General features: G+C 37.6%; 4 protein-coding genes across 7 annotated transcripts; 2 read left to right on the top strand and 2 right to left on the bottom strand.

The window, feature by feature from the left end:
• Nucleotides 1-400: 400 nt before the first annotated feature.
• Nucleotides 401-2,734, bottom strand: LOC120001346 (PLASMODESMATA CALLOSE-BINDING PROTEIN 4-like). The gene is made up of 4 exons (XM_038849620.1): nucleotides 2,502-2,734; nucleotides 2,127-2,369; nucleotides 1,978-2,014; nucleotides 401-1,115 (listed from the first exon to the last, which is right to left on the bottom strand). Exons 1-4 carry the CDS (start codon nucleotides 2,551-2,553, stop codon nucleotides 779-781), a joined length of 669 nt encoding a protein of 222 aa, XP_038705548.1. The 5' UTR covers nucleotides 2,554-2,734; the 3' UTR covers nucleotides 401-778.
• A 2,381-nt stretch (nucleotides 2,735-5,115) lies between these two features.
• On the top strand, nucleotides 5,116-10,367 carry LOC120001904 (pentatricopeptide repeat-containing protein At1g26460, mitochondrial-like). 2 transcript variants are annotated; one of them, XM_038850425.1, is made up of 7 exons: nucleotides 5,116-5,723; nucleotides 6,294-6,516; nucleotides 6,611-7,087; nucleotides 8,577-8,783; nucleotides 9,155-9,292; nucleotides 9,382-9,570; nucleotides 10,084-10,367. In XM_038850425.1, the coding sequence occupies exons 1-6, from the start codon at nucleotides 5,116-5,118 to the stop codon at nucleotides 9,568-9,570; spliced, it is 1,842 nt and encodes a 613-aa protein (XP_038706353.1). In that variant the 3' UTR covers nucleotides 10,084-10,367. The 2 variants fall into 2 exon arrangements, with proteins under 2 accessions (XP_038706353.1, XP_038706352.1); XM_038850424.1 differs by having other exon boundaries at nucleotides 10,047-10,367.
• Nucleotides 10,368-14,989: 4,622 nt separating this feature from the next.
• LOC120001905 (WD repeat-containing protein 13) lies at nucleotides 14,990-21,556 on the top strand. Its single transcript, XM_038850426.1, has 12 exons — nucleotides 14,990-15,515; nucleotides 16,619-16,728; nucleotides 17,707-17,776; nucleotides 18,638-18,785; nucleotides 18,893-19,030; nucleotides 19,488-19,627; nucleotides 19,719-19,766; nucleotides 20,168-20,278; nucleotides 20,403-20,584; nucleotides 20,664-20,785; nucleotides 21,044-21,120; nucleotides 21,202-21,556. The coding sequence occupies exons 1-12, from the start codon at nucleotides 15,294-15,296 to the stop codon at nucleotides 21,310-21,312; spliced, it is 1,479 nt and encodes a 492-aa protein (XP_038706354.1). The 5' UTR covers nucleotides 14,990-15,293; the 3' UTR covers nucleotides 21,313-21,556.
• A 174-nt stretch (nucleotides 21,557-21,730) lies between these two features.
• LOC120001906 (chromatin remodeling protein SHL-like) lies at nucleotides 21,731-26,387 on the bottom strand. 3 transcript variants are annotated; one of them, XM_038850429.1, is made up of 5 exons: nucleotides 26,233-26,387; nucleotides 25,755-26,109; nucleotides 25,275-25,343; nucleotides 24,003-24,138; nucleotides 21,731-22,187 (listed from the first exon to the last, which is right to left on the bottom strand). In XM_038850429.1, the coding sequence occupies exons 1-5, from the start codon at nucleotides 26,303-26,305 to the stop codon at nucleotides 22,173-22,175; spliced, it is 648 nt and encodes a 215-aa protein (XP_038706357.1). In that variant the 5' UTR covers nucleotides 26,306-26,387; the 3' UTR covers nucleotides 21,731-22,172. The 3 variants fall into 3 exon arrangements, with proteins under 3 accessions (XP_038706357.1, XP_038706355.1, XP_038706356.1); XM_038850427.1 differs by having other exon boundaries at nucleotides 21,731-22,145; XM_038850428.1 differs by having other exon boundaries at nucleotides 21,731-22,145; nucleotides 25,764-26,109.
• Between the last annotated feature and the right edge of the window lie 574 nt (nucleotides 26,388-26,961).

Here is a 26,961-nt window from a genome sequence, read left to right as displayed (position 1 = left end):
GGGGATAACATGAAGGGTATGGGAATTTGTTGGCCACAATGTTGGGTGGGAAGGAAAATGTATAGGAATATGTGTTTTGTTGGTGTGGTTATATTGGAAGATGTGTTTTGTTGGTGGTGTTGTATTGAGAGACGTGTTTGCCTTGACTTTTTATGTAATAGAAGTGGGACACAATATAAATTTTTGATGGGCTAACAAATTTACACTACTGAAGTTGCTCTAATGGTGGAAGGTCCCACCGTTGAAAAAAAGCTTAAGAGATCAAAATCTTCATAGTATGAACCATGAAGTGGCTCACATTGACATGGCCATTTCTTTCAAACAGTGTGTCCTTGACAGTTGACAGTTGACAGTCAACCAAACAACATTAAATAATTCATTCTAACATGAGACACAATAATAAAATATAACTACTGAATCAATTCCGTTGAAAAGAACTGAAAGCCACAACCATATGATCCACATAACAAGCACAACTCTTTGGCTTACTAAATCTAAAACCTCCATTAAATTGAAAAAATACTGCCTCTCTAGATGTACAGTAGGAAAAGTAGAGAGATTATCAAAGTTAACCCCCGATAGTAGTCTCATATATCACCACCTCCCACCCACCCACCAACCCCAAGAGGGAATCCAATTCCCAGCTTTTACACAAAGAGGAGGAAAATTACAAACAGATAAGAACCTAGTAAAGTAGTAGTGGGGTTTGCCTCCACATGACACATCAAAACCAAACCCCACCCCACTTCACCTTTTTCCCTAGATGGTTCTCAAAAGCTCAGCCCCAGATGAGGTATAGGGCAGAGATCCATAGAGCCAAAGAAATGTACAAGAACTGTGAACCTGAAATGCGAGCCACACCACCATTAGGGTCAGTGAAGCCAGTCCCACTACCAGTAGGTCCAAGTCCAGTGCTTCCAGTGCCAAACACTGAAGGAGTTGGAGTTGTGCCAGTTGTTGGTGTGGTAGTGCCTGTTGTTGGCGTAGTAGTGCCTGTTGTAGGTGTAGTAGTGCCAGTTGTTGGTGTAGTTGATGGAGATGTGCCTGTTGGGGGTGCTGTGGAACCACCAGTTGTTGGAGTTGTGGTTGGTGTTGAGGTCCCTGTCCCAGTGTTGCTGCAATTCCCAGGAAACCCAGTTAACAGCAAATAATAAGCTTACTTAACACAAAATAAAAAAGGATGACTCAAATCACGGGGTAATGCAACTTTTGGTACACGTTCAATTTGAGAACCCAAAGTTGAAAATTGTTCAAACATACATACTTGGGTAGATTTTCCACTATTCAGGCAATCAAACTGCTAATGTAGCATAAAAAATCAATAAAAGGAATCTGACTGAACAATGAGAAATCTGCTCGCATGTGCATATTGAAACAATTTTAAACTTTGGGTTCACAAGTTAATGCGTGTGAACAGTTGGTGGTGACTGAATCTTTCCACCGACCAAATGTTGCATTACCCCCTCAAAACACACATCAAGTCATCAACCAGATTTTTTTTAATCAGAAGATACGAGAAGGAAGAGGACAAATGACTAATGAAATATCAACATCATGACAACTCACACCTGTTGAAAACAAATTCAATGCATGATACCAAGTGAATTATGGTGTTAGATCTACTTTTAGTTATAATCAATGCATATAAAAAGGCTTCTTAGACCAAATTGAAAAGAAAAAGAAATAATGATGAGTTGAAACACAATCCAGTTCATATCTACCATGTGTCTTCCAATAATTATGCCATAGAAAATGAAAGAAAGGTGAGATGTATATGCCAGAAAGTCAAAAAGATCACAAAAGAAGAATTATTTGATGGAGCACAAAATCCCATCATCTAAGGGAAATGAAAGAGATCTCTACAACCCACTTGTTAAAAGTTATCTAGTGAAAAAGGGGATCCAAAGTTCTCAATCCAGACTCCCAAATAAGTTATAAAAAAAAAAAAAAACAGAGTGATCAAAACAGGAATCATACCCTGGACTTGAAGGATATGAACAACCAGAAGCAGCAGCTGCAAGATTTCACAAGAAAAATAGGCAAAAAAAAGGCGAAAAAATCAGTACCCAACAAAGATGTGCAAAGGATTAATGGACTGAGAGAACCTTCTTGTCAGGAAAACTTACTGGTGGGAGGATTGGCACTAACAGTGGCAGCTCCAGAAAAATCACAGCTTCCAGTAGCCTGACTCTTTTTTTGATAATAGCTGTTGACAGCATAATTGCAGTGATCTTTCACAGTGTTTGGTTGATAACAAGGAGCATTTTGAACGATTGGTGTGCAGTCAGCACCATTACCACAAGCATAATCTATGGCCTTCTGAAGAGCTTGGTCGCCTACCCCATCTTTACACAAACAGTAAGAGGCACCTACAAGAAAGATTACAAGAACAGAGAAGATCAGAAATCTTGAAAAAAAAATCTCTCAGTTTCAAGCTTCAGAATCCAAGCAAGAGAGTAAAATTTAAAAGAAATGATGAAAACCCATCTCATAAAACTTACTTGAATGGCCAGTGAGGGACAAGAGAAGCACCAAGAACACTAAAACAGCCATGATTGAACCAAGATTTTGAAAGACTTAAGGCTGAGATTGAGATCAAGACGAGGTAAAGAGAGCGAAGAAGAGGAAAGTTACTGGTTTAGTAGTGGAGATTTCTAGACAAACAATAACAGGGAGCAAAGAAAGAGTGACGGTGGGACATCTGTCTCTGGCCTTTATAAAGCTTTTCTTGCGTTATGTTTCTGTACAATACAAAGCATATATATATATAAAGTATTTGTTATAAAAATATTATGGGAGAAAGTGTGTCATGGGGAAATGAGCAAGCTAAAGCTTTTGTCATGTATTATACACTCGTTTATAAAAACTGCTTCCAAACGGTCATAAACTCATGTGCATGGTTAAAATTTAACCCAGCATGGTTTACTAATGTTAGGTGGGTCCTACACACAAAGTGTCTCTATAGTCTATTCTCAATTTCTTTTGGCCTTTTCCATGTACCATCCCTATTAGTTTTCCACCTCTAATGTTTCTTTTCTTTTTTTATTGCTATTTTCTTTTAAGTGAGAATGAAACATGCAAGTTAGTCTTTTAGACAAGCTTTAAATTTCGGTCCTCAAGCGTCAAAACCCAACACACGACGATAAAAATTTATTGAGAATTGAATTCAAGACCCTCAACATATATGCGGTTTGGAATTAGTCAAGTGGCTACTATTATTTATCGCATCATGTTTATTGTCAATCCTTGATATTAGGTTTAACAGAATCATATGGATTGTAAAAGATTGATTGAACTGTGTAAAATTGGTTATTTTTGAATCTACATAATTATACATTTCCTTTGTTTTTTCATAGCAAACCACATGGGAAGTGAAGAAAATATCTGTCTGTCGTGGAGTTTATTCTTTCTAGTACATCAATCCTCTTTTTGACAAACAACGTGTGAAAATCCAAAATGAGATGTAGGCAAAGTTTGACTAGCTTGAAAACCCAATTGCGTGATGAATGTAAACTAGTGAAGTGATCAATCGTGCGTGTAAGCTATTTTTTATTTTTTTTTGGTTCTATATGTTTTAGGATTAAGCTCACTTTTAATCGAGATTCCAATTTCGGGCTTCGATTTCGACTCTTTCTAACTCTTAAACTCTAATATGTCATTTTCACATCAAAAAATAAAAATAAATAATGATTTTTGAGGAAGAATAGGAACCCCTCCTATTCCCTTTTATACATCATTTTACTAATTTTCATTGTTTGTTCGGGGAAAAATATGATGTCATGATGTGTCTTTTTGACAACATTATCTTCTAACCCTTAGAAAGAGTGAGACGATTAATCAAGTATCGAAGAATTTATATGAAACTAAAACCACGTCATGCAAAAAAAAAAAAAAAAAAAACGGAACCCTCATATGAATCCCTAACTCATTCGTAAAGGAGTGACCTTAAAATTGTAAAATTGAACAACAAACGTGGAGAGATGAGAACAACATTTGAAGTTTGAAGGATATACGTCCACCCAAAATGAAAGTGAACATTAGAAGGATTTAGTATATTAATATATCAATATGCATGCATGGAACTGAACTACTTATACATACATACATACATATATATATATATATTCACAGGCTTAAAATGGGATACCATTAACTTTATATTTTGGGAAAAAAAATCCAATTTCCACCGCCAATGATGAGATAATGCGTTCACTATCAAACAAAACATCTATCAAGCTGTAGGCTATATATATATAAAATTATGATTGTTGAACAATAACAAAATACACTCTCGATCGATCCTTTTAGGTGGTTGGTTGCTTTTAGATCACTTTTTTTTAGTCCGCTGGGTCTTTTTAAAGTGCTTGATTGGGCTTTTGAAATTCCAATCCCGCACAAAAAGAGGATAAAATTAAACAACGACCACAAATTACAAACCACGTACACAAAACAATAAAAATAAAGGTAGATGCCTTCCCTATCAGGACGTACGTGTGTTTTTTTTATCTCATTGGGAATCCTTCATTAAATAAACAAGAAGAAGAAGAAGAAGGGGCTTTGGCCCATTAACCGTATCGTGTTGTCGGTCAAACCGTGAAAACAATAAACCCTCGAAACAGAGGTTCGAGTGTTCGACCTCGATGCCATGATCAAACAACGAACCGGTTATATCCCGGAATCCACAATTTGTGTTGAAAAACTCACGAGCACCATCAATAACGGATATGGGGGTTTTGTAATTCGTTTAAAATTGTATAGTTTACCATTTAAATCTAATGGTTTGAGAGGTGTGTCACATTTGCGTGTGATGGAGAGTTGGAGACCATAATCCTGTTTTGCTGCTCTAAAAATCCACTAATGACCTAATTAGACCCCTAAATCACTAGTTTGTTTATCAAAGTTGATGGGTCGAGGATTCATAAATTGCCCGGGCCACATTGCACCGAGCCAGAACTGGGCCTGGTCCAAAAGTTTGGATCCTGGGCCCCCTAAGCCATTCCATTTGAAGATAATGTCAACGATAACCCCTTGAAGGCTTTAAACTCACAAAACCCTACCCCCGGCAAAAAGTTCAGTGACTCTGTCACTGTCGTCAAGCTTTCTTCTTGCTCGCTCATGGCATCTCAGGTGGTGATCCTCGCACGCACCAAAACACTAATCCGAGCTCTAAATTCCTCCAAGTCTATATCCACTTTCACATTTCTCTCCCAAGAGCCACAACTCGCCGAGGCGAGTCTCCCTGATCCTCAGCCCTCTCCTTTACCTCCGAACCCTGCGACGGGTAGCCCTCTTTACAATGAGAACTGGAGGAACGCTGCGCCAAACAACCCATCTCTGGCCCAAACTTTGGTCCCTTTGGGGTTTCTCAATCAAACTCCCGCCTCTCGTCTCCATGCTCTGTCGACCACTCTAGATGTGCAATCTATGATGAATTTGTTTGCTGATTGGATGACACAGCAGCGGTGGCCGGATATGCAGCAGCTGTTTGAGCATTGGATAAGGTCGCTGGACAAGAACGGGAAGCCGAACAAACCTGATGTTAACTTGTATAATCATTATTTGAGGGCCAATTTGATGATTGGTGCGAGGGCAGCGGATCTGTTGGATTTGGTGGCGCAGATGGAAGAATTTGCTATCACGCCTAACACTGCTTCTTTTAATTTCGTGTTGAAAGCCATGTGTCGGGACAGGGAGACCGAGGCTGCTGAGAAGTTGCTTGAAAGGTTAACATTTATTTCTGGTTTCTTGGGCAACCCCAAGTCTTTCTTGCATACTTGATTAATGATGTCAGCAGTTTCCGGATTTTAGTTTTGGAATATTTTGCTTCCGGCTATACCTCATATCTTGAGTAGGATTTGCCTCTCAGGTTTTACGCACTTCCCCAGATTGGCAGTCATACTTATCCAGCACTTGTTTTGGTTTGAAATATCAACATTGGTCCTATATACATATTATGTGGTACAGATTTTCTAAATGTATAATTTAGACAATCACTGTTGAATGAAAAGATGAATAAGCATTATATATTCTGCACTGGTTAACTGTTGTCATGAAGAATGTTTGTAAAAGTTATGTGATTCTTGGGCATTACTAGAGGCACTTGATTCCACCTCTGTGCCAGGAAGGGAAATCCTCTTAATTATTGATATGATGGCCTTGCCAAATTAGTCTGACAATACCTTCCGTGGTTGGGTATGCAGCTTGATTTGTTGCTTCTTTTCTATTACTTTCGGGAGTGACTTGCATGTTTTCTGACCTTTTTTGCCGGATTATTCTTCATTCATCATTATCAGGATGTTGGAGGCAGGAAACGAATCTCTACCCGATTTTGAGTCATATAACTTGGTTGTGGAAATGTTTTTTGAGACGGACCAGATTGATGCAGCTTTAAAATATATAGATATGATTCTCAAATCTGGTTATATGTTATCAATCAACATATTTCATTTATGCGTGAGACGCTGTGTCAACCAGGGCAGACTGGATACATTGGTGTCTGTCATTGAGAAGTGTAAGGTGTGCGGCCAGTTGACTCAAATCATCACATGTAAAAGGTTTACATTTGGCTTGCTCATTTATACCTTATTATTTTTCTTTGTGATGTCATCAGACAATGGATCAAAACAAAGCTCTCATTCCATCTTGGCCCATGTGCAACGATATTGCTGATGCTGCAATGCTGGCTGATAACAGCAAATTGGCATTTTATGCCCTGGAATTTATGGCAAGATGGATTGGACGGTGTGAGACTGCAAGGCCCCCCCTTATGCTTTCTGTAGAGGAAGGAATGGTTGTGTCTGCACTGGCGACTGCAGGGAGGACCTATAATTCCACTCTCTTAGATGCATCATGGGCAATTTTGCGACGCTCATTGCGTCAAAAAAAGGATCCTAACCCAGAATCTTATCTTGGGAAGATATATGCCCTTGCATCATTGGGGAATCTTCAGAGAGCGTTTAGTACTATGCATGAGTTTGAGACTGCCCATGGAAACTCCAAAGAAGCAGAAGACCTGTTCTCTCCATTCACATCCTTGTATCCATTGGTTGTTGCATGTTCCAAGAAGGGCTTTGAGACTTTGGACTCAGTATGTCTTTTGTCCATAACTGCTTAATGTCTGTGTTTGCATTTCAATTATGAATGCTGTGCTACACTTCTAGATAGTTGTTTTTCAGCTTCTTTTTTTTCCCCTTTTCATTTCGCATATGGTTTTTTCTTGAACATCAACATGTTATAGATCAAGTAAATAGTTGTTATTAATGTCATTTCTGCATCCTTTTGATGTGATCCCAACTTTCAGCTTACTTGCACGAATTTACTTCCTCCGAAACTTGTATTCTTACAGTTTTACTGTTTCTGTTCATGATATATTTTGAGGATTAATGGGTGAGGTAGAAACATCTAGTGAATATTGATGCCGCTTCCTTCCATTTTCGAGTTTCCTGGTATGAAAAACGTACCCATATCTTTGATTGGCGTGCATTCTGATTTCTGAAGGATGTGAGGGAAATGCTGAGGAGAGCTTATGTCATATTAAGAGATGGAATTATTGCAGTTTTGGGTAATTTATGGACAATTTTGTGTAAAGTATTTGGGAAGTTGGGATCCTTTTATGTAAGTAATTTTTAGATTAATGAAAGAGGCAAAGAAACGGGATGGTGTTTTGTACGTTATTGTGAACCTCTGTGTGCACCTCCTTGACGCTCTAATAAAATTTTACCATTAAAGAAAAAGTTATAGTGAACGGTGACTTGGACAGTAACTTCAATAGTAACCTGGAAGATTTTCTAAGGACCTTGGTGGCCCTGATTAAAGATTCTTTTACATTCTAAAAAAAATTCTTGCGATTTTGGGTATTTTGTTCGGTATAAGTTTTGCTGGAATGTAATTTTAGGATATAATAGAAGCTGAAATGTTATCTTGTAAGGGGTTTGAGACCATTTTGTTTGGGTAGAAAATCAAGAAACAAAAGGTGAGTCTCACTGAGGCCTTGTGGAATTCTTTGCTAGTAGAGAATTAGGTGAGTCTCACAACCAAAAGGTAGCAATCATACATAGAGGTTTAACCAAACTTCTATAACAATAGCTATTTCAAGATCTTGCTGTATATGACAAGTTCCTGATTTCATATGTAAAAGTGTAATATCAGTTGAAATTAAAAAGACTCCCTAATCCAATAACCATAACATAAGTACATAAGCAGAACAGTAATTAAAGTACTAACTACTAAATAATTGATGACTCTAAATCTGAAAATTACACCATAGCTATAAAATTATAGTCTTGTTAAGACCAATTAATGTGAAATTGCATTGAATTTTATCGAATAATAATTGTGGAGGATCTCGTCCCCTTTGAACATGTTCCCCTAGGAGATTTTTAATGGTTTATGTAACAAGGATACCGTTTACATTATGTTAGTCTCAAAGCTGACACACTAATGCTCATGACCTATATGCTAAGAGTTTCAGTTATCTCGGTGGTAACTGTAGCAGCACTTATAATTCCTTTTCTTTGAAAACCTAATTCATCTGTTATCTTGTTTATTTTCTAATCTTGTGTCTAAATATATTCTAGGTGTATTATCAGCTGGAGATTTTGAGTCGTGGAGATCCTCCTTACAAGTCTGTTGCTGCTCTAAATTGTATAATTTTAGGTTGTGCAAACATATGGGACCTTGACCGAGCCTACCAAACTTTTGACGCAATTAGTTCTTCATTTGGATTGACTCCTGATATTCATTCATATAATTGTCTGATGTGTGCCTTTGGAAGGCTCAAGAAGGTGAATAAATTCTCTCTTTTGCTCACTAGCTCTCTTTCTTTCTCAGGTGCACATGTTTGCCTTGTGAACTATGCATTAAGCCATTTTGTGCCTGGGCCAAGTACATAGGCCTGGTGATGCATTTGTTAATTGTCATCGCCCTAGAGGGGGAGAGGGGATCCTTCCTCTGCATCCATCTGACAGATTTGGTGCATGACTAGGACCTTATAGCCATGTCTATATGCACACATGATGAAGGGCAGAGGGCTTGATGCATAGTGAAAGAATCTGCCACATAATCGACACAAAATGCTTGCAGACACTCCCATTATTGTTGATTTGATGTGGAAAATAGTTTTGTGCTGAAAGTTCAAGTTCCTTTTCTGTGACAGACATTTGAAGCTTCGAGGGTGTTTGAGCACTTAGTAAGTAAGGGTGTCAAACCCAATGCCATGACATATACATTGCTTGTTGATGCTCATCTCATCAACCGAGATGCAAAAGCTGCTCTCTCTGTGATTGACGAGATGGTACTTTTAGATTTCCTTTGATTGAAAGATTAATTGGGCTGCTTATCTGCAGAAAAAATTAATGTGTGGGTAATGACCCTGTTGAGCAGATAACTGCAGGATTCAACCCTAGTAAAGAAACACTGAAGAAAGTCAGAAGACGTTGTATACGGGAGATGGATTATGAAAGTAATGACAAAGTAGATTCCCTTGCTCGAAAGTTTAAGATTCGAATGGGGACAGAGACTCGAAGAGATATGATGTTTAATATTCAGTACGCCACCGAATATCCTTCATAGGTAAGACAGTGATCCAAGGGACTTTCCAGTTTCCATTTGGAGTCAAAGCTGTGAGGAGTCCTCTTTTGCCTATAAATATATCCTTTCTCATGCATAATGATGGGTCATGAAGAGTTCTACATTTTATATTCTGTTGATGATCTTGTATCTTGTAGAAGTAGATTAAATGCATTATCCATGGTTTACTCTACAAGGTGGGTCAATGAGGCCCAATTTCGAAGAGGTTCCGTGTCCTCGAAAGAGAGCAATTTTACTAGTAGATTTAACTTTTAAGTGTTATATGATAAGATATACTAAATACCAAATGGTCGGCCGGAATAAATCTAATTTTTATCAATGAAAATATTTCCTTTATTGGTAAAGTTATTCTTGGAGTGTTAAGTACTTAGCTATACCAATTTGATGCAAAAGACCTCTGGCGTTTGTATTACATCAAACCTTGCATCGCTGGTCTGTCTTTGTTTTGATGATTGCAGGTTTTGTGTCTAATTGAATTCTCTTGGGTTTCATCAGTTGGCATACCTCCAAGTTTGTTTTCCCTGGAGAGTTCATCCACGATTGTACATTATACGATTTGAATTTTGAGTGTTGGCAGGAGGAAGGGTCTTTGAATAATCATGTCTTACAGCCCCCCCTTTTTTTCTTTTTTTTCTTGGTACTTTTTAAGGTGTATTTTATGTTCTTCTTCGAGGGAACTGCAGTAGTGAATTGTTACTGTAAAAGATTACTTTTAGATTTAGATGTCGATGAATAAAAGTTCGGGCTTGCGTTCGAAAAAAATAGAAAGATTTTGCTAATCAGGCCACTTCCTTTGTGGTATCAATATGTACTATTTATATGTTTTTTTTTTAAAAAAAATGGTGATGGAAACCGAAATATATTCATCGACTCAGAAGAATAGGAAAGAGAATATAAGACTTGTGCAAATGAGCCATTGGTTGAGTGGCAATGACTTTGCATGTCCCTGACTGAGGTCATGGGTTCTAGTCTCACCTCCTCCGAATATTTACAAGGAGGTGTGTGGGTTTCGTCTGCCCCTATGTGGGCTTGATAGTCTGCCCCTGCGTGGGCTTGATTTGTGCCCCTGCGTGGGGCCTGTTGACACCTGTACTTTCAGAGGCTTGATCTGGTGGTGTGTCGTATATTGTGTTTGTACTTGTACTCAAAAAAAAAAGAATATAAGACTTGTAAACACTCGAGTCATCATAAAAATGGATTATAATCAAAAGAACTAAAAAAAGGACACAAACACAAATTCGGTCGTCTCCGGACGCCACCATATTCAACCGGATATCAAATGATATTGGGTTACACACGACTTTGTCCGTTTGACACTTGGATAGATACTGACTATTGGATCAAATTTTCTGGACTTTTAAGGGAACATCCAGTTAATACAAGAATAGATCACCGTATACTGGGAATTTTTTTTAAAAAATTTGGATGGGCTCAGATGGGCCGAGGTAAAAGTCCAGAAAAACTCGAATTTACGCTCCATTATTACATTCCAGGCCGAATTAGGGCTTGGCTGAAGAGGCCCAATCTTGTTCCCCTTCGTATCCTACAAAATAAAATAACAACATTTCCGTTCCCAATTTTAATATTAATCTGACTTATACTGAAAGTACTACCAAGGGGCACATGGAGGAAGGCGGTGGCGGCGATGGCGGTGGCGTTGGCATGACGAAGGAAGAGGAACAAGACGGAATGTCAGTACAATCTCCGTGTAAAGCTCCCCCGTCTTCTGCTTCTTCTCTTCCAAAGGTTTGTCTAGCTATATAGCCTTTATATGTGTGTTGTGTGTATTTGGTATGTCCTCGAATTAGGATTAATTTTATTCATTTCTTTGATGGATGAGTAGGAGCAATCGCAGGTTGAATTGGAGCTCAGACTGTTAGAAGCTCTCGAAATATATCCTCCTTCCAAGTTGAAAGGCAGGTTCTTCTTCAGTTTCCAGTTCAATTTGAGTTTTATATGCATTTCCATATTCAATCTTTATTTGGTTGCCCAGTTTCTCCATTTTGGAGTTGAAAGTTCTGTTATTGGAAGATGCATCATTATTATCATTACGCAAGTATTTGTGCCAAATAGCTTCTAGTTGGATGCATGAAACTCATAAGAGAAACCAGTTAGATGCATAGCAACATTAGCATATCATAAATGGATGCAAAGTTATTTGGATATCTATGGAAGTGTATTTTTTTTTCCACTGTTTCTTCCATTAACATCCAAATATTTCTTAACGTCCTCTTTTGACAAATTAATGGATACTTCACTGCAATGTGATACATCACAATGTAGTTGGAGTTTGGTGTTTAAAAATGTTGATTTATTTAAAGGAAATGAAAAGAGAGTACTTCAATCGAAGGAAGTGTTCTGAGAAACAATAACTGCCAGAGTTTTTGAAATTGTAAAATTAATGGAATTGAGAAACCAGAGAATTCGACGAAGATCAGGATGCCCTCGAGTTCTCCATCTTCCAAATTAGTGGTCTTGACTCTTGAATGTTATGATATCATTGTTATGTGAACAAACTAGTTTTAGCTTTTCTTTTTCCTACCTTAATATAAATTTGAAAATTTCCCAAGTCATATTCTCAAGACAAATAGTTTGGAATAAGATGAAGAATTGGAGAGGTTTGAAGAGTGGGTGATCTAGAAATATTGTCTGTTAAGCATGTATGACTATAACTCTACTCTTGACATGCAACTTTGGTGTCCCGGAGGATACTTTCACTTTTTTTTTTATGATTGTGAATTTATATAATGCTTGCTAATGAAATGAATAAAAGTCAGTAGGATTAGTTTCTCATTGTTCTGTTTGGCTGCATCATATCCTGTTCCAGTTCATTCTGTCATTAGTTGTCATGTAGAGTAAAAATGGGTTCTGCTGGTAAACTTGGCTGAATTGGATTTTTGATCCATCAGAAACAAAGAAATGAGATTGTCCTTGGTGTTGGTAAGTGACTAAGTGATTTTCGCTTTACAATGTTCAAAGGCCTAGAAACGAACAAATTAACATGTAAAGTTGAATAACAGCCATGCACGATGCTCCCTCGGTGGAGACGGGGTTGGGGAAGGACAAGATGTACATGTGGTAGAGACGGGAAGTAAGCATAGAACTCATTAGACTGCCTTAATAGATTTGCATTTGGTAGATAATCAGGATCACCTTGGTGATTGGATAATATGATGTCGAGAATAAGTCAAATGAACTGGTTTTGAGCATTGAAATATGTGGAATAAATATTAAACAACTTTTATTCTGAATATTAGTAGCATATATAATTTAATGGCCAGAGTGGCCATTCATATGAGTAAGATACAAGAAAATCATTCACATTTTCATTCTCGATTCACGAGTCCATTGGGAAGTGTAATTGTGTAAATTAAACGGATAATGATTCTGCACATTGTATAGACTTCAAAAAATAAATTATTCAACAAATTGCTTTCATGCAGGCATGCCACTTTGTCCTCTATGGTCTTATGGATTTTCTTCGGAGAAGGTATGTTTTGGTCGCATGTTTTTTTTCCTTGCTAACCTGTTTCTAGGATATTATGCGAACTTTTGGTAGACCTCGAGAGATTATTTCTCCTGCACGACACTTACACTTACCTAGTTCGCTCTTGCAGCTTTGATCGGCAATTTTCTGCAGATGAGATTTTGCCGTTACTGGAGCGTTTCTACAACTTGGAATTGCTGGTATTTGGAAAATTAATGATTTATTGCACTTATTTTTTTCCTTTTTCTTTTCTTCTTTCCAATGTAATTTAAAAAACCCAGTAATCCGAGAATGAAAAATAGTACGTTGAATTGTTGATTTGATGTTATATTGGACACAATAAAATTTTAGGGGGAAATTGATTCATCTACTAGTTGATTTCGGAACTTTGACTCTCATTCCAAAAACATCAAAGATCTGTAATTTAATTTGAATGGTACTCATTTTTAATTATGTAAGCTCCCACACTTTGCTAGGATGGATGGAAACTCAGTGGTTTATAGTCTCAGTGTACCTCTATCAGGACCTAGATATACATAATACAGGACTGTGGAAAGAAATATTTGAAACAATCACAAGAAGTATGCATGGCTCAAATTGCTATAAAGACAATGTGTTGATAACACCATACTCATTTGCCCTTCTAGATGCTAGGGTTCAAGCAACCACGACACACTCAATATGAAGAGATATGAGCATGATCAATGTTTGAAGAAGAATGCACACGATTGATGAGTTGTTATTGAAACTATACCTTCTGAAAGAGGCGAAGAAAAATAACTGATTGGCATTCCTGTTAATTTGGGTATATGAGCGGGTTTCTGATGTACTTTGTTTTTGTTTGTATTTTTGTCTCTGAGAACCATCTGATTTACTTGTATATTTTGCTTTGAATTCAGAAACCGGACGATGAGGAGACTGAAATCCTGAACCATGAGGAAGACTTTAGCTTGCCACAAAGCTTTTTTGTCAAGGAAGAGTCTTAAGGCTACACTCTTCTGCTGGTCCTAGATGTGATCATGTTTCCTGATCACACCGAACCGGAGAATATTACAGCAGCTAGCATCCGTAGAGAGGCTTAATGCTTCAAAATAATCTTCAGAGAGGTTATTGTAAGATATTCTTTAACAACCGGCTCTTGGATTTTACCTTGTTTTGGTAAGGTAAAGGTGTAAATAGTAGATATGAAGTATGAGGAAGTAATGATGACTTATTTCTTTATCAACCATGTTGTCAGCTATCGTGGATTTGCAATGGTTAGAGCAAAGTGGGTTAGAGTGGGTGTTAGAACTTGCGATCTCCCATGGACATGCGTAAAGAGGTTCAAATAGGTTACTTCTCATGCATCCCATGGACATGCGTTAAGAGATTTAAATAGGTTACTTCTCATGCATGTGCGTTAAGAGGTTCAAACAGTTAACTTAAGTATCTGAACTAACGATTTTTTTGTTGAAAATTCACTCATCCATCAGCATTTGAAGTGAGTTTGAATTATTTGGCGTGAGTTTGAATTATCCAGATAGTTGGATTGTCTTATCAACAATCTTGTGACTATCTATCTTATCTCGTGCGCAAGAAGTAGCGAACTAAAAAGTCAATTTGAATATTTGAAAAAATTAAAATATTCACTCTTCTCCGTCGAGACTTTTCACTTCTTGAGTAATAATCTAATTTAGTTTGTCACTTCTAGGTTTGATTTGGAACTACCGTTGAGAAATATAATTCTCATTAAAATCGAACATCGAATACACATATGTTTAACTCAGTTGATTATCAATCGAGTGATTTCTTATTGATATCTAGTTATAACTTCTAGACTAAAAGTTAAAAAAAAAAATGAAAAAACAAAACATTTTAAATATAGTTTTTTTATGTAGTTTGCATCCCTAAAGGATAAAAATGTAAGACTACGACTTTCTTTTTGTAGGCTTAAACGAGAACACGTCGCCTTTGTTCATCAGAGAAAAACGTAGCAATTCAAAACCTCGGAACCTCCATAGCTCGCTCGGAACATTTTGAAGATATCTATATTTGTAATGCACGCTGGACGGCTGGAGTACCTCTTTACTGAAAATCCAACTCGATAATTCTCGTAAACCACCAGTCTCCGCTAATTCAAAAGCTTTGCGATCTTCCGATCAGGCGGTTTCCATCCGTGATCACGGATTCCACACAGTGAACGGTGTCTGATGAAGTTGTCGCGGGAAATTTGATAAAAATGGCCGTTGATACAATCATCATGAATGGCTTAACAGAAGAAGAGGACAAGAGCAAAAACAAGAACGAGGAGAAGAAGGAAGAGGAAGAGAAGAAAAATGTGGATCCAGATTTGTTCGTTTGTTTGCTTCAACCTGTCAGTGCCGATGCTGATCCTCAGTATGTCGGCATCAGGCGTCTCCTTCTCTCTCGGAAAGCTGAGTCTGGTGTTTATCGCCGAATGGTGAGGCCTTATAGTTTCGAATTAACTTCGATGCGTGTGCATGTATTTTGCATTTGTTTGCTGTGTCACTGTTAATTGAATATTTAATTTTCTAGATCTGTGTTTTGATTCGGTAGCTTTCTGGATGTTTAAGGCATAGATGGAGTTGAGTTAAATTACAGACAACTTCGTTAATTTAGGAGTTAAATTTATTATTGGAATGGTAGGGGAGAGAGTTAGTATACATTGTAGCCGTCTGATTCAATAAGGATTATCCTGGAGAAGTTCTTGCGGAGCCATGGAGTCCTATCTTGAAGTACTACTATGTTTCTTGCTTTGTTAAACTGGAATAAATTTGAATCGTTTAAAATTTTTTCTCTTAGGACAAGATGTAGGTTTAGAACTGATGGTTTTCACATCATTAAGCTTCACAGATGTCTTGTAGGCTGTTGTGCATTGGGGGTTAAGGTTAAATGAGTAGGGACGATGTACTATGCATAACTTATACTAACAACTATGGAAACTGTATCTTTCATTAGTGACTTAAAGTTATATAGATTTCTGTGGAGGCCATATACTAGTTGGATGTGGGTAATAGCTTCTTACTCGGTTCCTTTATTCATTTAGATGCTGATGCCTGAAGGGCTTCAGTCAATAGTTTTCCAGTAATAAAAAAATAAAAAATCCTTTTAAAAAATCTGATCCAAAAGGGAAAAGAATATTCAAAATGCCAGAAGCAAAGAGAAGACTGGAAGAAGGCAGAGGAAGAGAAACTGAGCATCATATCATGCGTATGACTTAGCTTTATTATAAAGGGATGGATACTAAAGGCCACATTGGGAAGGAGCTGCAATTTTTTTTTTCGTGATGTCTTACTTATTTCGTCACTAAGATCCAACACATTTATTAATTCCATATTTATTTTCTGTTGCAAGACTGCTCAAGCATTCCAGTTTATGAATCTTTCACGTAAGTGGCATTAATGAAATTGAAATTATAGTTTGAACTCTAGTTAGTAGTGGCAAAATCATAGCCATGAAACTAGATTCTGATTCTCCTTGCAAGTTTATTTGCTGATGTATTAACTATTAAACAGCTGCTAATAACATTATTCTGTTTTGAAGGATTGGAGATGCAATGAAAAAGGCTATGTGGCATATCGTAATTACATTCGCAGGCCAAGAAATTGGGAAAATCTGCACATACCAAGCCACCAAAGCACTCCGGGGAATAGGTTGCTGAAACTTTACTTGATGGATATATCAGGGATTAATCATTACTTTTTCTTGAATGATAAGGATTAAATTATTACTTTCCTAAATGAATTCACATTTGTGAAGTGGGAACTCTCGTCATAACGTCATTTGTAAATTGTAAGAGGATCTGAGTGATTGAAATTTACAAATGGTACTTCAACCTATGAAATATTCTTTAGGTTAGAACCCTAGACCTGATGTCATCTTCCCATTGGACTACTTTTCTTTACCTACCAGCGTACTGCTTTTAGATTTTTCTTCATAGAATTGTTGGAGATGGGTGAAAATTGTTTCCATCTGGATTATTTTTGAGTAACCTCCAAAATTTTCTTTCCTTCTCTCCCTTATTTATCTCTGAGATGAAATAGAAGCTCGCGAAAAGTTCTACTTGCAGAAATCTATTATTGTGGACAGATCAGCAAACTAAGTTGATGTTTGGGTGGGGTGGTTAGTATAGGGAAGAGAGAAGCTAATTTTGAAGTTGGAGTGTGAAAAAAAAAGAGTAACTGGCATCTTCTTATTGTGGGTGGTATATTGTTTAGTGCATGTGAGATTCCTATCAGAAATTTTTGAAAACCACATATTTCTGCATTACATGATGCATCTACCTGATTAATGGTTGAATTCTCAGAACCCAGATATTAAAGGTTCCAGATCATATGGCATGAAGCACACACAAGATATATGTGGTCAGAGAGAGACGACTCGCTCTCTAATTAAACAAAGTAAACTCGCATCTAAATAGTAATTATTGATAATCAGTCATGGGGTGGTTCTTTCTAGAATTTTTCCTACGATTTTGCAAAGTGTACTACATGCTCTGACATCGTTCTCTTTTGTTCTATGTTTAGATGACATGAAACTTTATGACTGTAATTTCTAATCTGGGACTGCTGTTTAAATTTATTTTTCCATACAATTCTGACGTCAGGTTAATTTACTGGTTGATGCATCAGCGGACGATGGCTTCCATCTTCAAGTCCACTCTCCCATTTATATGAGGTGGAGAGCTGGAGTTCTAGCAGGGTATGTACGACAATCTAAATTTTTGTTCGAATCCTTTCAAAAAAAATTTGTGTTATCTGGATTTCATATATGTTGCAGACAGACACTGGTTACTGGAGCATGAAATAGACTGCACAATTTGATTTCTTAAATTGCTATAAAATGAATAATTTAACATCTGGACTCATGAAGCTTGTTTATTTCTTAAGCACATGGTAACTCGGTAGAAGGTGCTATCCAAATTATAATGTGGTCACAATAAAAACTTACTGCTTTGTCTTAATGGGTAAAGGGAGGGAAAAGTAAGAACAAGGGACTAAAGAGACTATGTATGTTGTATTTAACCTTTTTTGTGCCTTGTTCTGTCTTCCTTTTCTTTTGTGGCAGCTGAAAATTTCCTTGAAAGAACTCATTCTTAAAGAAAGAACTATGACCCATTGGACTTCTGCCCATATGCATTTTGTCCAGCTAACACTTGTTGGCACAAGTCAGTTTTAAACAGGATTTCATATCTCGTCATGCTCTAGAAAATTGAAATAACCAATGACTGGTGGTTTGTGGGTGATGTTAATATTCGGGGTTGCAGGGGTGTGCTTAATGTCACCCCACCTTGGAAAGGTTTGGCATTTCAAGAACAGAAAAAGAAAAAGCTACCCAGGTGAATGTAACATACAAAATTTTGAGTTCTAAGAGCTGAGTGTCATCCAACTGCTAGCATACACCTTGTATCTCAGTTTGATGTTGCAGTTATTATCATCAAAAGTTTAGCTTGATGGCACATGTGCTTGTCTTCAGTACTATAGTAAAAGACTATTTATTCATCAGCTTCTTACTATTCGGCTTTTCCTACTAAAAATAATGAGGTGCATGAATTCCTCACAGGATCTACCAAGCAGCAATCTGGCTTCGGGTCACAGAACAAGCTTCAGCTCTAGCGTAAGTGATAGTGATCATCCTCGTCGTCAAGGAGTTGAACCTGCATATTCTTTTGTCGGAATGCATTGCATCTTTGACCAATGCAAAGCAGCTGGTAAACTTTCAAAAACCATTTGGGGAAGCTATCGTTACTTTTATTACTAACTTTAAATTGAGTGGAAACTTTGATCGTTTAAATTGAATCTATTGTTCCATATTCAGTTACGGTGCTGAAGTTTGGGAACATGAGTTCTGATCTACTAGCATATGGGGCATCAGATGGAACCTTGACATTGTGTACTGTTTCTGAGCCAGCATCAGTTATCAAGCAGTTAAAAGGGCATTCTAAAGATGTCACAGGTTGGATAAAGTGGTATTGGTTCTGCAGTCTTTTCGTACACCTTATACTTTGTACCCGTAAATGTTAAATTTGCATTCTGGATTGTTCAAGCCTATAATTCTATTACACGACCATAAGCATGATCTAACTCCAGATAAATCCCTTGGTCTCTACATTGTCTGTTAATCTTTCTGCAATGTTGTTTCTCTAATTTTATATCATTCGAGTAATAATTATGCCAAATGGATCTATACAAGAACAAAAAGAGTGAAAAATTGTAGCAGCGAAGAGTTGCTTTAATAGAAAGTGGACCTTTCACAAATTTATTGTTGTTAGTGTGTGCTTATGTTAGTGATTTGAGTTTTAAGCTCATACTTTTGGACTTATAAATTCTTTTAGCTTTGATGCGTTCTCACCAGAGTCAGTCAAGTACTATAGTGATGTAATTGCCTAATTCTTGCAATTGGTATTTTGCAGACTTTGACTTCTCATCGAATAATCAGTACATTGCATCATCATCCTTAGATAAAACTGTGCGAATATGGGAGTTATCAAAGGGCCTTTGCATTCGAGTCATATATGCAGTCTCTTCACAGTTGTGTATTCGCTTTCATCCTGTAAGTGCCCAATTATGTTGAAACCACGTCAGTTGAAAGTTTCTTCATAGGCCGTTTAAATTGATGTTCCCATTTATCATCTCTGATACAGGTAAATAACAACTTCCTTTCGGTGGGCAATGCTAACAAAGAAATCACGGTAATCTCTGCATACTCTTTTGTTTGGCAAATTTTGAGAGAAAACATAATATGTTAGCCTGGAGTTTGCATGATGCTTTGAGAACTACTTTTCTTGGCTAAGAGCATGAAGTACTTAAGAAAAATATGTGGTTATACTAGACATTGGAGCCTTATTGTCCTACCCAAAAACATCTCTAATTAAATTGACATATTTTTAGTCTAAGTTGTTTGGCTAGATTGCTGAATTGTTTTGTGCACAATTGTGTGGAAAATTAACTGCAAATCCCACTATATAGTCTATATTTGCAGTCATTGGGGTGAAATATACTCCTATGACTTGTTCAGGAATATGTTGCTTCAATGAAATGGTTGCTTTATATAGTCCATTTTATTGGTGATCACATCTTAATTGATATACAGGTTTTTAATTTCAGCACTGGGAGAATTATCAATAAGTCTGTCTTTGACAATGAGATTACTTCTATGGACCATGATCACACCGGGCAGCTTATTTTTTGTGGAGATGCGCAGGTTTCTTGCTGCTGCTTTTCTTTTTCCTGGAACAAGATATGTCTTATGACGAAATTCTATATTCATATTGAACAAGCTCTCTCATGACCTAAGATTTTTTTGTCTCATGGGCAAATATTTGCAGGGGTGCATATACTCGGCAACTATGGATTCCCACACTGGTGCATTATCTCGTTCCCATCGCCATCGTAGTAGCAGCAAGCGTAAATCTCCTGTCACAACTGTCCAATACAGAAGTTTCTCTCTGCTTGCACATGGCCCCGTGTTGCTCACATGTACTCAAGATGGAAGTTTGTCTTACTTCAGGTTTGGCCCAGTGAACATGCCTTGTGCTTTTAGGTTTAATTCCGATACACTGATTGACTGTTGTGTCTTGGTGTTCCAGTGTTGCGTTGGAAATAAAAGGTTATCTAACTCCTCGTTGCTCACTCAAGTTATCTCCACGGTTACACACTATCCAGGCTTCTTTCTGCCCTTTGCTTTCCCTGGAAAAAGGAGAATATATAGGTTTGGACATCAGTCTCTATGCTGCACTGCTTATCTATATATGACTTTATGGTCTGTTGGTTGTGACTTTTTCCCCTCTAATGTAAAATTACATAAAATCAGTAAAATGAGACAAATCTTATGATCTACGAATATTGACTCTCTCTCGACGTGGTAGGATTCTGGAGTTTAAAACACCAGGTCTGTGTGTGTGTGGAGAGAGACTCGTAATATTTGCTTTGCCTTTACTGACATTATGATTTGTTTCTTGACTTGAAGTTTCTGGAAGTGAGGATTCAAATGTCTACTTCTACGATTTAACTCGGCCGAGGCATACCTGTGTTAACAAACTACAGGTCTGTCTTATGTACACACAGGGTTTTGATAGTTAGCCTATATAAAATACACTCACTTGACAAAATCATTTGTGGATGCAGGGGCATCGTTTTCCGGTTATAGGTGTTGCCTGGAACCATGGGGAGAACTTGTTGGCTTCATCTGATATGTATGGCATCGTTATTGTATGGAAGAGATCCAAGATGAGTTAGAAGAGGATACAAGTTTCCAAACACATATAATCAAGCCGCGTAAAATAAGATTTGGTTTTTGTTTGCCTGATAGAACCATTCTTTTGTAAAACTGCTGAGCCATTTAGCGATTCACAGATTACAAATATATATCATGATTCATTTCATTGTCCTGGACATTGGGGTCGACTTTTGCAAATTTTGTTCTTATTGTCTACAAATTCTGATGAATTTATCAAAATGAAACCACCTTCAGAAAGTGATATACAGGTTTCTCATCTTATCTAGCATACATTAGGCATTGGGTGATTGTTGATTGAGTTAACTGTACATATACCCCCAGGCAAGACCCGCAAGGGTAGCAGGCAGCATTCGATCATAATTATCCCGTGGAGCAGGACACACAAAAGACGTGAAAAGCCAATCAATTAGGAGATACAAAAGCTTCAATGCCATTAAAGCCAAAAGGAAAAAATATATAATTATATATCTATCTATTCTCTCTTCAAGAAGTTATATATACTCTAAGATTATACACACGTCCCTAAAATAAACAAGAGAGAGAATAATCTATATTACATAATTACAGACAACCAAACACATCTTTGACCAGCAAAGGGAAAGAGGTTCACTCGTCACTGTCCGTCAAACATATAAACATCACAAGGGTTTTGAAAACCAGTTTCCCTCACACACGATAATACAGCTTTTGTGTCCATATATTGTGCCTCTGTGTTTGCTTGAAGCCTACCCAATGTCAGATGAGAGGAACGTCAAGTCCCTGCGCTATAAATCTACATCGACGCCTGATGTTCATGTAACTTTTATCATCTCCGGCGTCGTTTTGTATCCACCTGAAACACCACGGCAATGCATAGAGGTCAATCATATTGTACCTGCACTCAAATGTAAATCATACAGTAATAAAAATCACAATTTCCCTGCACTAGCATAAAACTCTAATTTTGTAACAGCATGACCACTGGCATGTAAGAAATATCCAGTCATTCGCATAATATTAGCATCCATATCACATAATTCAAATGACAAACAAAACCGTGCGGAGTAGGGTGGGGAGATTCAGTCTTTATATTCACACAAAAAAACCTCCAAATACACTCTAATTTAAGAACAGCATGCCACTGCAACTGACATCAACTTAAAAACGTGGTAAAAATAAAACATTACAGCTGCCATCACTTTTATGCCCGAAACAAACAAATGCAAACGATTACATCTCCTTGCTCTCTGCAGAGCTGCAACACAATCACAGAAACCAACACGCTACCTCTAACCACACATGCTTCTTGATAGATTAGCCCGAAGGCTTTGTAATGCAGATATAAATAAAGGCTAAAGATGTTTATCGACACTAACTCGAGCCAAATACTGAACCATTCAACCCTTGAGTGAGAGATTTCTTGAGCTAAAGCTCTGCTTGAGCTTGCTTCAAAATGTTTCTTTGGTTCATTTTGATTTTGCTCGATTAGCTCAAGCTCACTAAAGCTCAGATTGGTAAAAAAACATCAGCAAAACAAATAACATGCAAAAATCTGTTTAGTTCCGAAGCATTTGATAATACTACTGGGATAAACAAGATTACTCCCTGTAGTCTATTTTGCATTGCATTCAAAAAAAAGTCCCTGTACCTTGCACTTAAAACATTAAGTTCCTCCATCCATATTTCACCACATCATTAAAGTCTATAACCCCTACCACATCATCACAAACTTTGGAATCAGAATTCCATTGAGCCTCTAAATCAGTATCTCAACTTTCAAAATCCAATCTCCCTACATATATAAACAGCTTGGTACCTGCCATGGAGATACATTCATTGAAGACTCTTCAAGGAGATGGGCAACTTTTTTTGGCCACGTCTCATGGCCTTTCCTTTCATCACCCCACCTAAGAAATATCATGATTTAAATATTGATAAAGGTTCTCTACTTCAGCTGTTTCAGATGCAATCATAAGGCAATTTGAGGAGCCGCGTACAAAGGCCAGAATGACATACTCATCCGTCAAGAAAATGCTCTAAAGCATGTGAAGATTTGCTCAAGCATATCTTTCAAAAAAAATGAAGCTTTCTAGATCACGTTGACTGCTGAGGAGTTGCTGTCTTCAATAAACTTTTCCCCCTATTTCTGAGATTATCTTCTTTCATTCAAACTGCCCTTAAATTGCCACCTCATTTTATCACAACAGTAAATGCATTGAAATTTTTGAAATCATGATGTGGGGCCGAATGGACTTCCAACAGCAAGTCTGTGATGATGTGGCAACCAAGTATACTTGTAGACTTAGCGGTGTTAGTAAAACAGGTTTGGAAGAACTGAACATGTTAAAAGTTCAAAGCACAGGGAATATTTCAGCATTAAGTGAAATCCCAAGGACTGAAGATGTTACATATGAAACCACTAGGGCTAATTCTGTTAGTAAAGATATACTATATGCGTCAGCTCAATTTCACAAGCTGAACATCATTAAGTTTAACGTCAGGATCAACAAATAAAAAAGATGACAGGAGTTATAACGTTAACATTTTCATATAGGTAGTAAAGTCAATTTATCCAACAAAATCTTACACAGGCAAGGACATGCAGGTCAACTCAGGGGCACTGTGCACACGTTAAGTAACCAAGTACAGATATACTAATATGATAAATACAGGCTCCCTAGGCACGTTCACATTTCAAATAACAGAGTACCTTTTTATCTGGCTCTCCGGCGACGGTATGAGAATTCTGTAACTTCTTTTGATGTTCAGAAGAACAAATTTCACAAAAGAAGTGATCAAGTCTTTTGGCTTCCTCCACAGTCATTTCAATACAAGCAGGATGGAACCTGGACCAAAAGTAGGTTGCTAAAAAATGCATCAATGTTCATGATAAGTTCTTTATAAATTGCAAGCATGTGGGGTTTACTATCTGTTTGGCAACAGTGAACACATACATTGGACACATCAGACACATATAACCTATTTTTCAAACTATTCCCGAAACGCACCATTAAAACCCAATGAAATTTCTTTCGAGTGAGTGATCATCCATTAGAAATTTGAGTTGGCTGACTAAAAATGTTTGCATTACTAACATATCCTTACTTGGAGTTAGCATTAATATAGTTGAACATGCCATCTCCCAAACAATGAGGGAGGCAAGTCGAAAACTAGTTCCAATTTTTCTACTCTATCTAAATATGATCGTGGCGAACATGCAACCGAGTGGTAGAGTTGCAAAGGTGTAACCTAGGTCACATGTTCAATTCCTATCTCTCCACATATCATATGTTGGTAAGGTTTGCATACATCTTGCTTGTCCCCCTCTCCACTCATTGCGGGAGTCTTGTGCACATGAGTTGTTAACCTTTTTTATCTAAGTATGATTGTGATTCCAAATATCAGGCTCCTAATTTACTTCCATGATCTCAAGTCACAAAACCTCGTCACCTATAACAGCATAGAGACAATTATTATTCTCCACATAACAAGGGCATTAAAGTTGGTGATGTAATTAGTCATTGGTATTCTGAGGGGTAAGGCTTTATTATTCCCATTCATCATGAGGCAAACATGTGAACATGTAGCCCAGTGATTAAGTTGCATATGTGCGACTTAGAAGTCATAGGTTCAAACACTGGAAACAGTCTCTCCACATATTATGTGGGGCACAACTGGGTATATCTTGTGTGTCCCTGACCTCATGGGAGCCTTGTGCATGAGAGTTGTTTACCATTCATCATTAGGCAACTTGCCACTGACCACTCAAACTTGTTTCTTGCTCCCAGGAGCAAGAAATGTTGTAGCCATGATGGTTAACATTCACAAAAAAAATGTAGATAACTCCATCCGTAAATACATAAGTTAACCCAAGGTATTTTATGCCCAACTTTATGATGCAAATATCAAAGTTCCGCACATTAAAAACTACCCAACATCAGATTACAGAATTCAAAGGATTCAAGATAATTAAATAACTCACCAGTCACTGCAATCTTCACACTGAACCATTAGGTCATCAGGGTTGTAAGGCATCTCACATTTGCAATAGCTGCCACATTGAATCGAACGATAAACCAGAGTGGTTAATTTAAGTTGAAAAATGCCGCAAAAATACAGTTTATTGATCTCAAATAAAAATTAAGAGAGAGAGAGAGAGAGCGAAGGAAAAGACATCAAAACTGCAGTTGTCAAGACACAAATGACAAAATTAATTCACGTGGTAGTAACAAGTCTGATGTTCTTAGCAACCAGAAATGAGATTGAAACAGAAAAGCAATCTATAAAGTATTCTCACTGAACTAAAACGCAGCCCTACCATATAAACGAAAGCACAAATAACCAACAAAAATAAACTGAACTGTCAAAATCAGTACAATCTAAACACAACTGATCATCAATTTAGCAATCGCACAATAAAACTAAAAGAAATGAAAGAAAAATAAAAAGAACACAATATTACGCGTCATACACGGCAACTCGATCGGGATTGAAGGCTCCAGTAGTAGAATTATACTCGAAACGACAGAAAAAGTCTTCGTTGCCAACTTCATCCAGCTTGGTATAGCTCTTGAAGCTGTGGACTGTACACTTGGCCTCAATTGTGTCAGCGCTCTGCACGTCCTGATGATCGGAGAGGAAGACCTCCTTCGAGCCGTGAAACTGCCGCCGTCCGCCGATCGACTCTTCTGGCCGGTAGTACCATCGCACATGCACTTTCACGTTGGCCCCACGCCCATCCGACTCGATCCGGTCCACCCTAGCCACATAGGATGGCTTCCCCGGATCGGACGGGCGCATCAGCACGCAATCACCGGCTGTCAAAAATCATTGGCAAACGAATCCAAATCATTTCAATGTTCTCTACCGCTGTTTGTTTCGCGGGAAATTACAGTAGAATGAAATAGGGAAAAAAATAATTTGTTGATTGATTTCGTCACCTTTGATGGCTTTGTTGATGTGTTTGACTGTATAGGAGTCTAAGGTCCGTCTCGGCGCCTTTGGTTTGGCCATGGAAGTTGAAGAAGCTCTCTACTTCTACTACTGGAGGTGTAGCGCTTACTGAAGAATACACAGACACGCTCAAGAATCAGGATTAATAATCCAAATAATAAATAATAAATAAAATGATAAACAAATTGTCGTTTCTATTTATTATTTTTATTATAAAGAAGAAATCCAGTGCTTGCCGTTATGTTGACTACGGTTTTTGTCTAGGCTTAATCATCGTTGGTTGAGTAGAGAATGGAGGTCTTGTTGGGGTATGATCGAAATTAAGTGGACTCCTAGGGGCGTATTTTGGCTGGGCCTAAGGGTCCACGTCAGCGAGAAGAAAATTGTGGAAAGTTCGAGCTGGATCATAAGGCGAGCGTGTTGTTCACACGATAGAAATGGAAACTGAAAACTGGAAGATTAGTTAAGATGCGGTTGGGACTTGCGAGACATCTTGGAGTAGTGCCTTCTGATGTTGCCACGCAAATTCTACTGCTGCCACATCGGATCCAGTAATAGCCCGCCACCTCACACCAGTAATCATATTGATCCACACAACTTTGTCTTTTTATACCTAGAGACTTATTACTAATTAGGAAGTTTTGCCTTATTACATTATGCGCTTCACTTTTTTTCCTGGACAAACGTGAGATTTAGAATACTAAACTCACTCACCA

The sequence above is a fragment of the Tripterygium wilfordii genome, chromosome 7 (assembly GCF_013401445.1).
Source record: "Tripterygium wilfordii isolate XIE 37 chromosome 7, ASM1340144v1, whole genome shotgun sequence".
NCBI classification, from domain to species: domain Eukaryota; kingdom Viridiplantae; phylum Streptophyta; class Magnoliopsida; order Celastrales; family Celastraceae; genus Tripterygium; species Tripterygium wilfordii.
Note: the sequence above shows the minus strand (reverse complement) of the source record. Positions and strands in the feature narration are given on the sequence as shown.

What these genes read in the sequence shown, in the direction of transcription:
- LOC120001905 (XM_038850426.1), top strand. Translation starts at nt 15,294, where the DNA reads ATGGCCGTTGATACAATCATCATGAATGGCTTAACAGAAGAAGAGGAC. An exon ending in GCATTCTAAAGATGTCACAG is followed by an intron (nt 19,031 to 19,487) that starts GTTGGATAAAGT and finishes GGTATTTTGCAG; the next exon opens with ACTTTGACTTCTCATCGAAT. An exon ending in CCTGTGTTAACAAACTACAG is followed by an intron (nt 21,121 to 21,201) that starts GTCTGTCTTATG and finishes TTGTGGATGCAG; the next exon opens with GGGCATCGTTTTCCGGTTAT.
- LOC120001906 (XM_038850427.1), bottom strand. Translation starts at nt 26,305, where the DNA reads ATGGCCAAACCAAAGGCGCCGAGACGGACCTTAGACTCCTATACAGTC. An exon ending in CATCAACAAAGCCATCAAAG is followed by an intron (nt 26,110 to 26,232) that starts GTGACGAAATCA and finishes GATTTTTGACAG; the next exon opens with CCGGTGATTGCGTGCTGATG. An exon ending in CGAGTTGCCGTGTATGACGC is followed by an intron (nt 25,344 to 25,754) that starts GTAATATTGTGT and finishes TCAATGTGGCAG; the next exon opens with CTATTGCAAATGTGAGATGC.
- LOC120001904 (XM_038850425.1), top strand. Translation starts at nt 5,116, where the DNA reads ATGGCATCTCAGGTGGTGATCCTCGCACGCACCAAAACACTAATCCGA. An exon ending in CTGTCATTGAGAAGTGTAAG is followed by an intron (nt 6,517 to 6,610) that starts GTGTGCGGCCAG and finishes TGATGTCATCAG; the next exon opens with ACAATGGATCAAAACAAAGC. An exon ending in CCTTTGGAAGGCTCAAGAAG is followed by an intron (nt 8,784 to 9,154) that starts GTGAATAAATTC and finishes TTTCTGTGACAG; the next exon opens with ACATTTGAAGCTTCGAGGGT.
- LOC120001346 (XM_038849620.1), bottom strand. Translation starts at nt 2,553, where the DNA reads ATGGCTGTTTTAGTGTTCTTGGTGCTTCTCTTGTCCCTCACTGGCCAT. An exon ending in GTCCCTCACTGGCCATTCAA is followed by an intron (nt 2,370 to 2,501) that starts GTAAGTTTTATG and finishes TCTTTCTTGTAG; the next exon opens with GTGCCTCTTACTGTTTGTGT. An exon ending in TAGTGCCAATCCTCCCACCA is followed by an intron (nt 2,015 to 2,126) that starts GTAAGTTTTCCT and finishes GAAATCTTGCAG; the next exon opens with CTGCTGCTTCTGGTTGTTCA.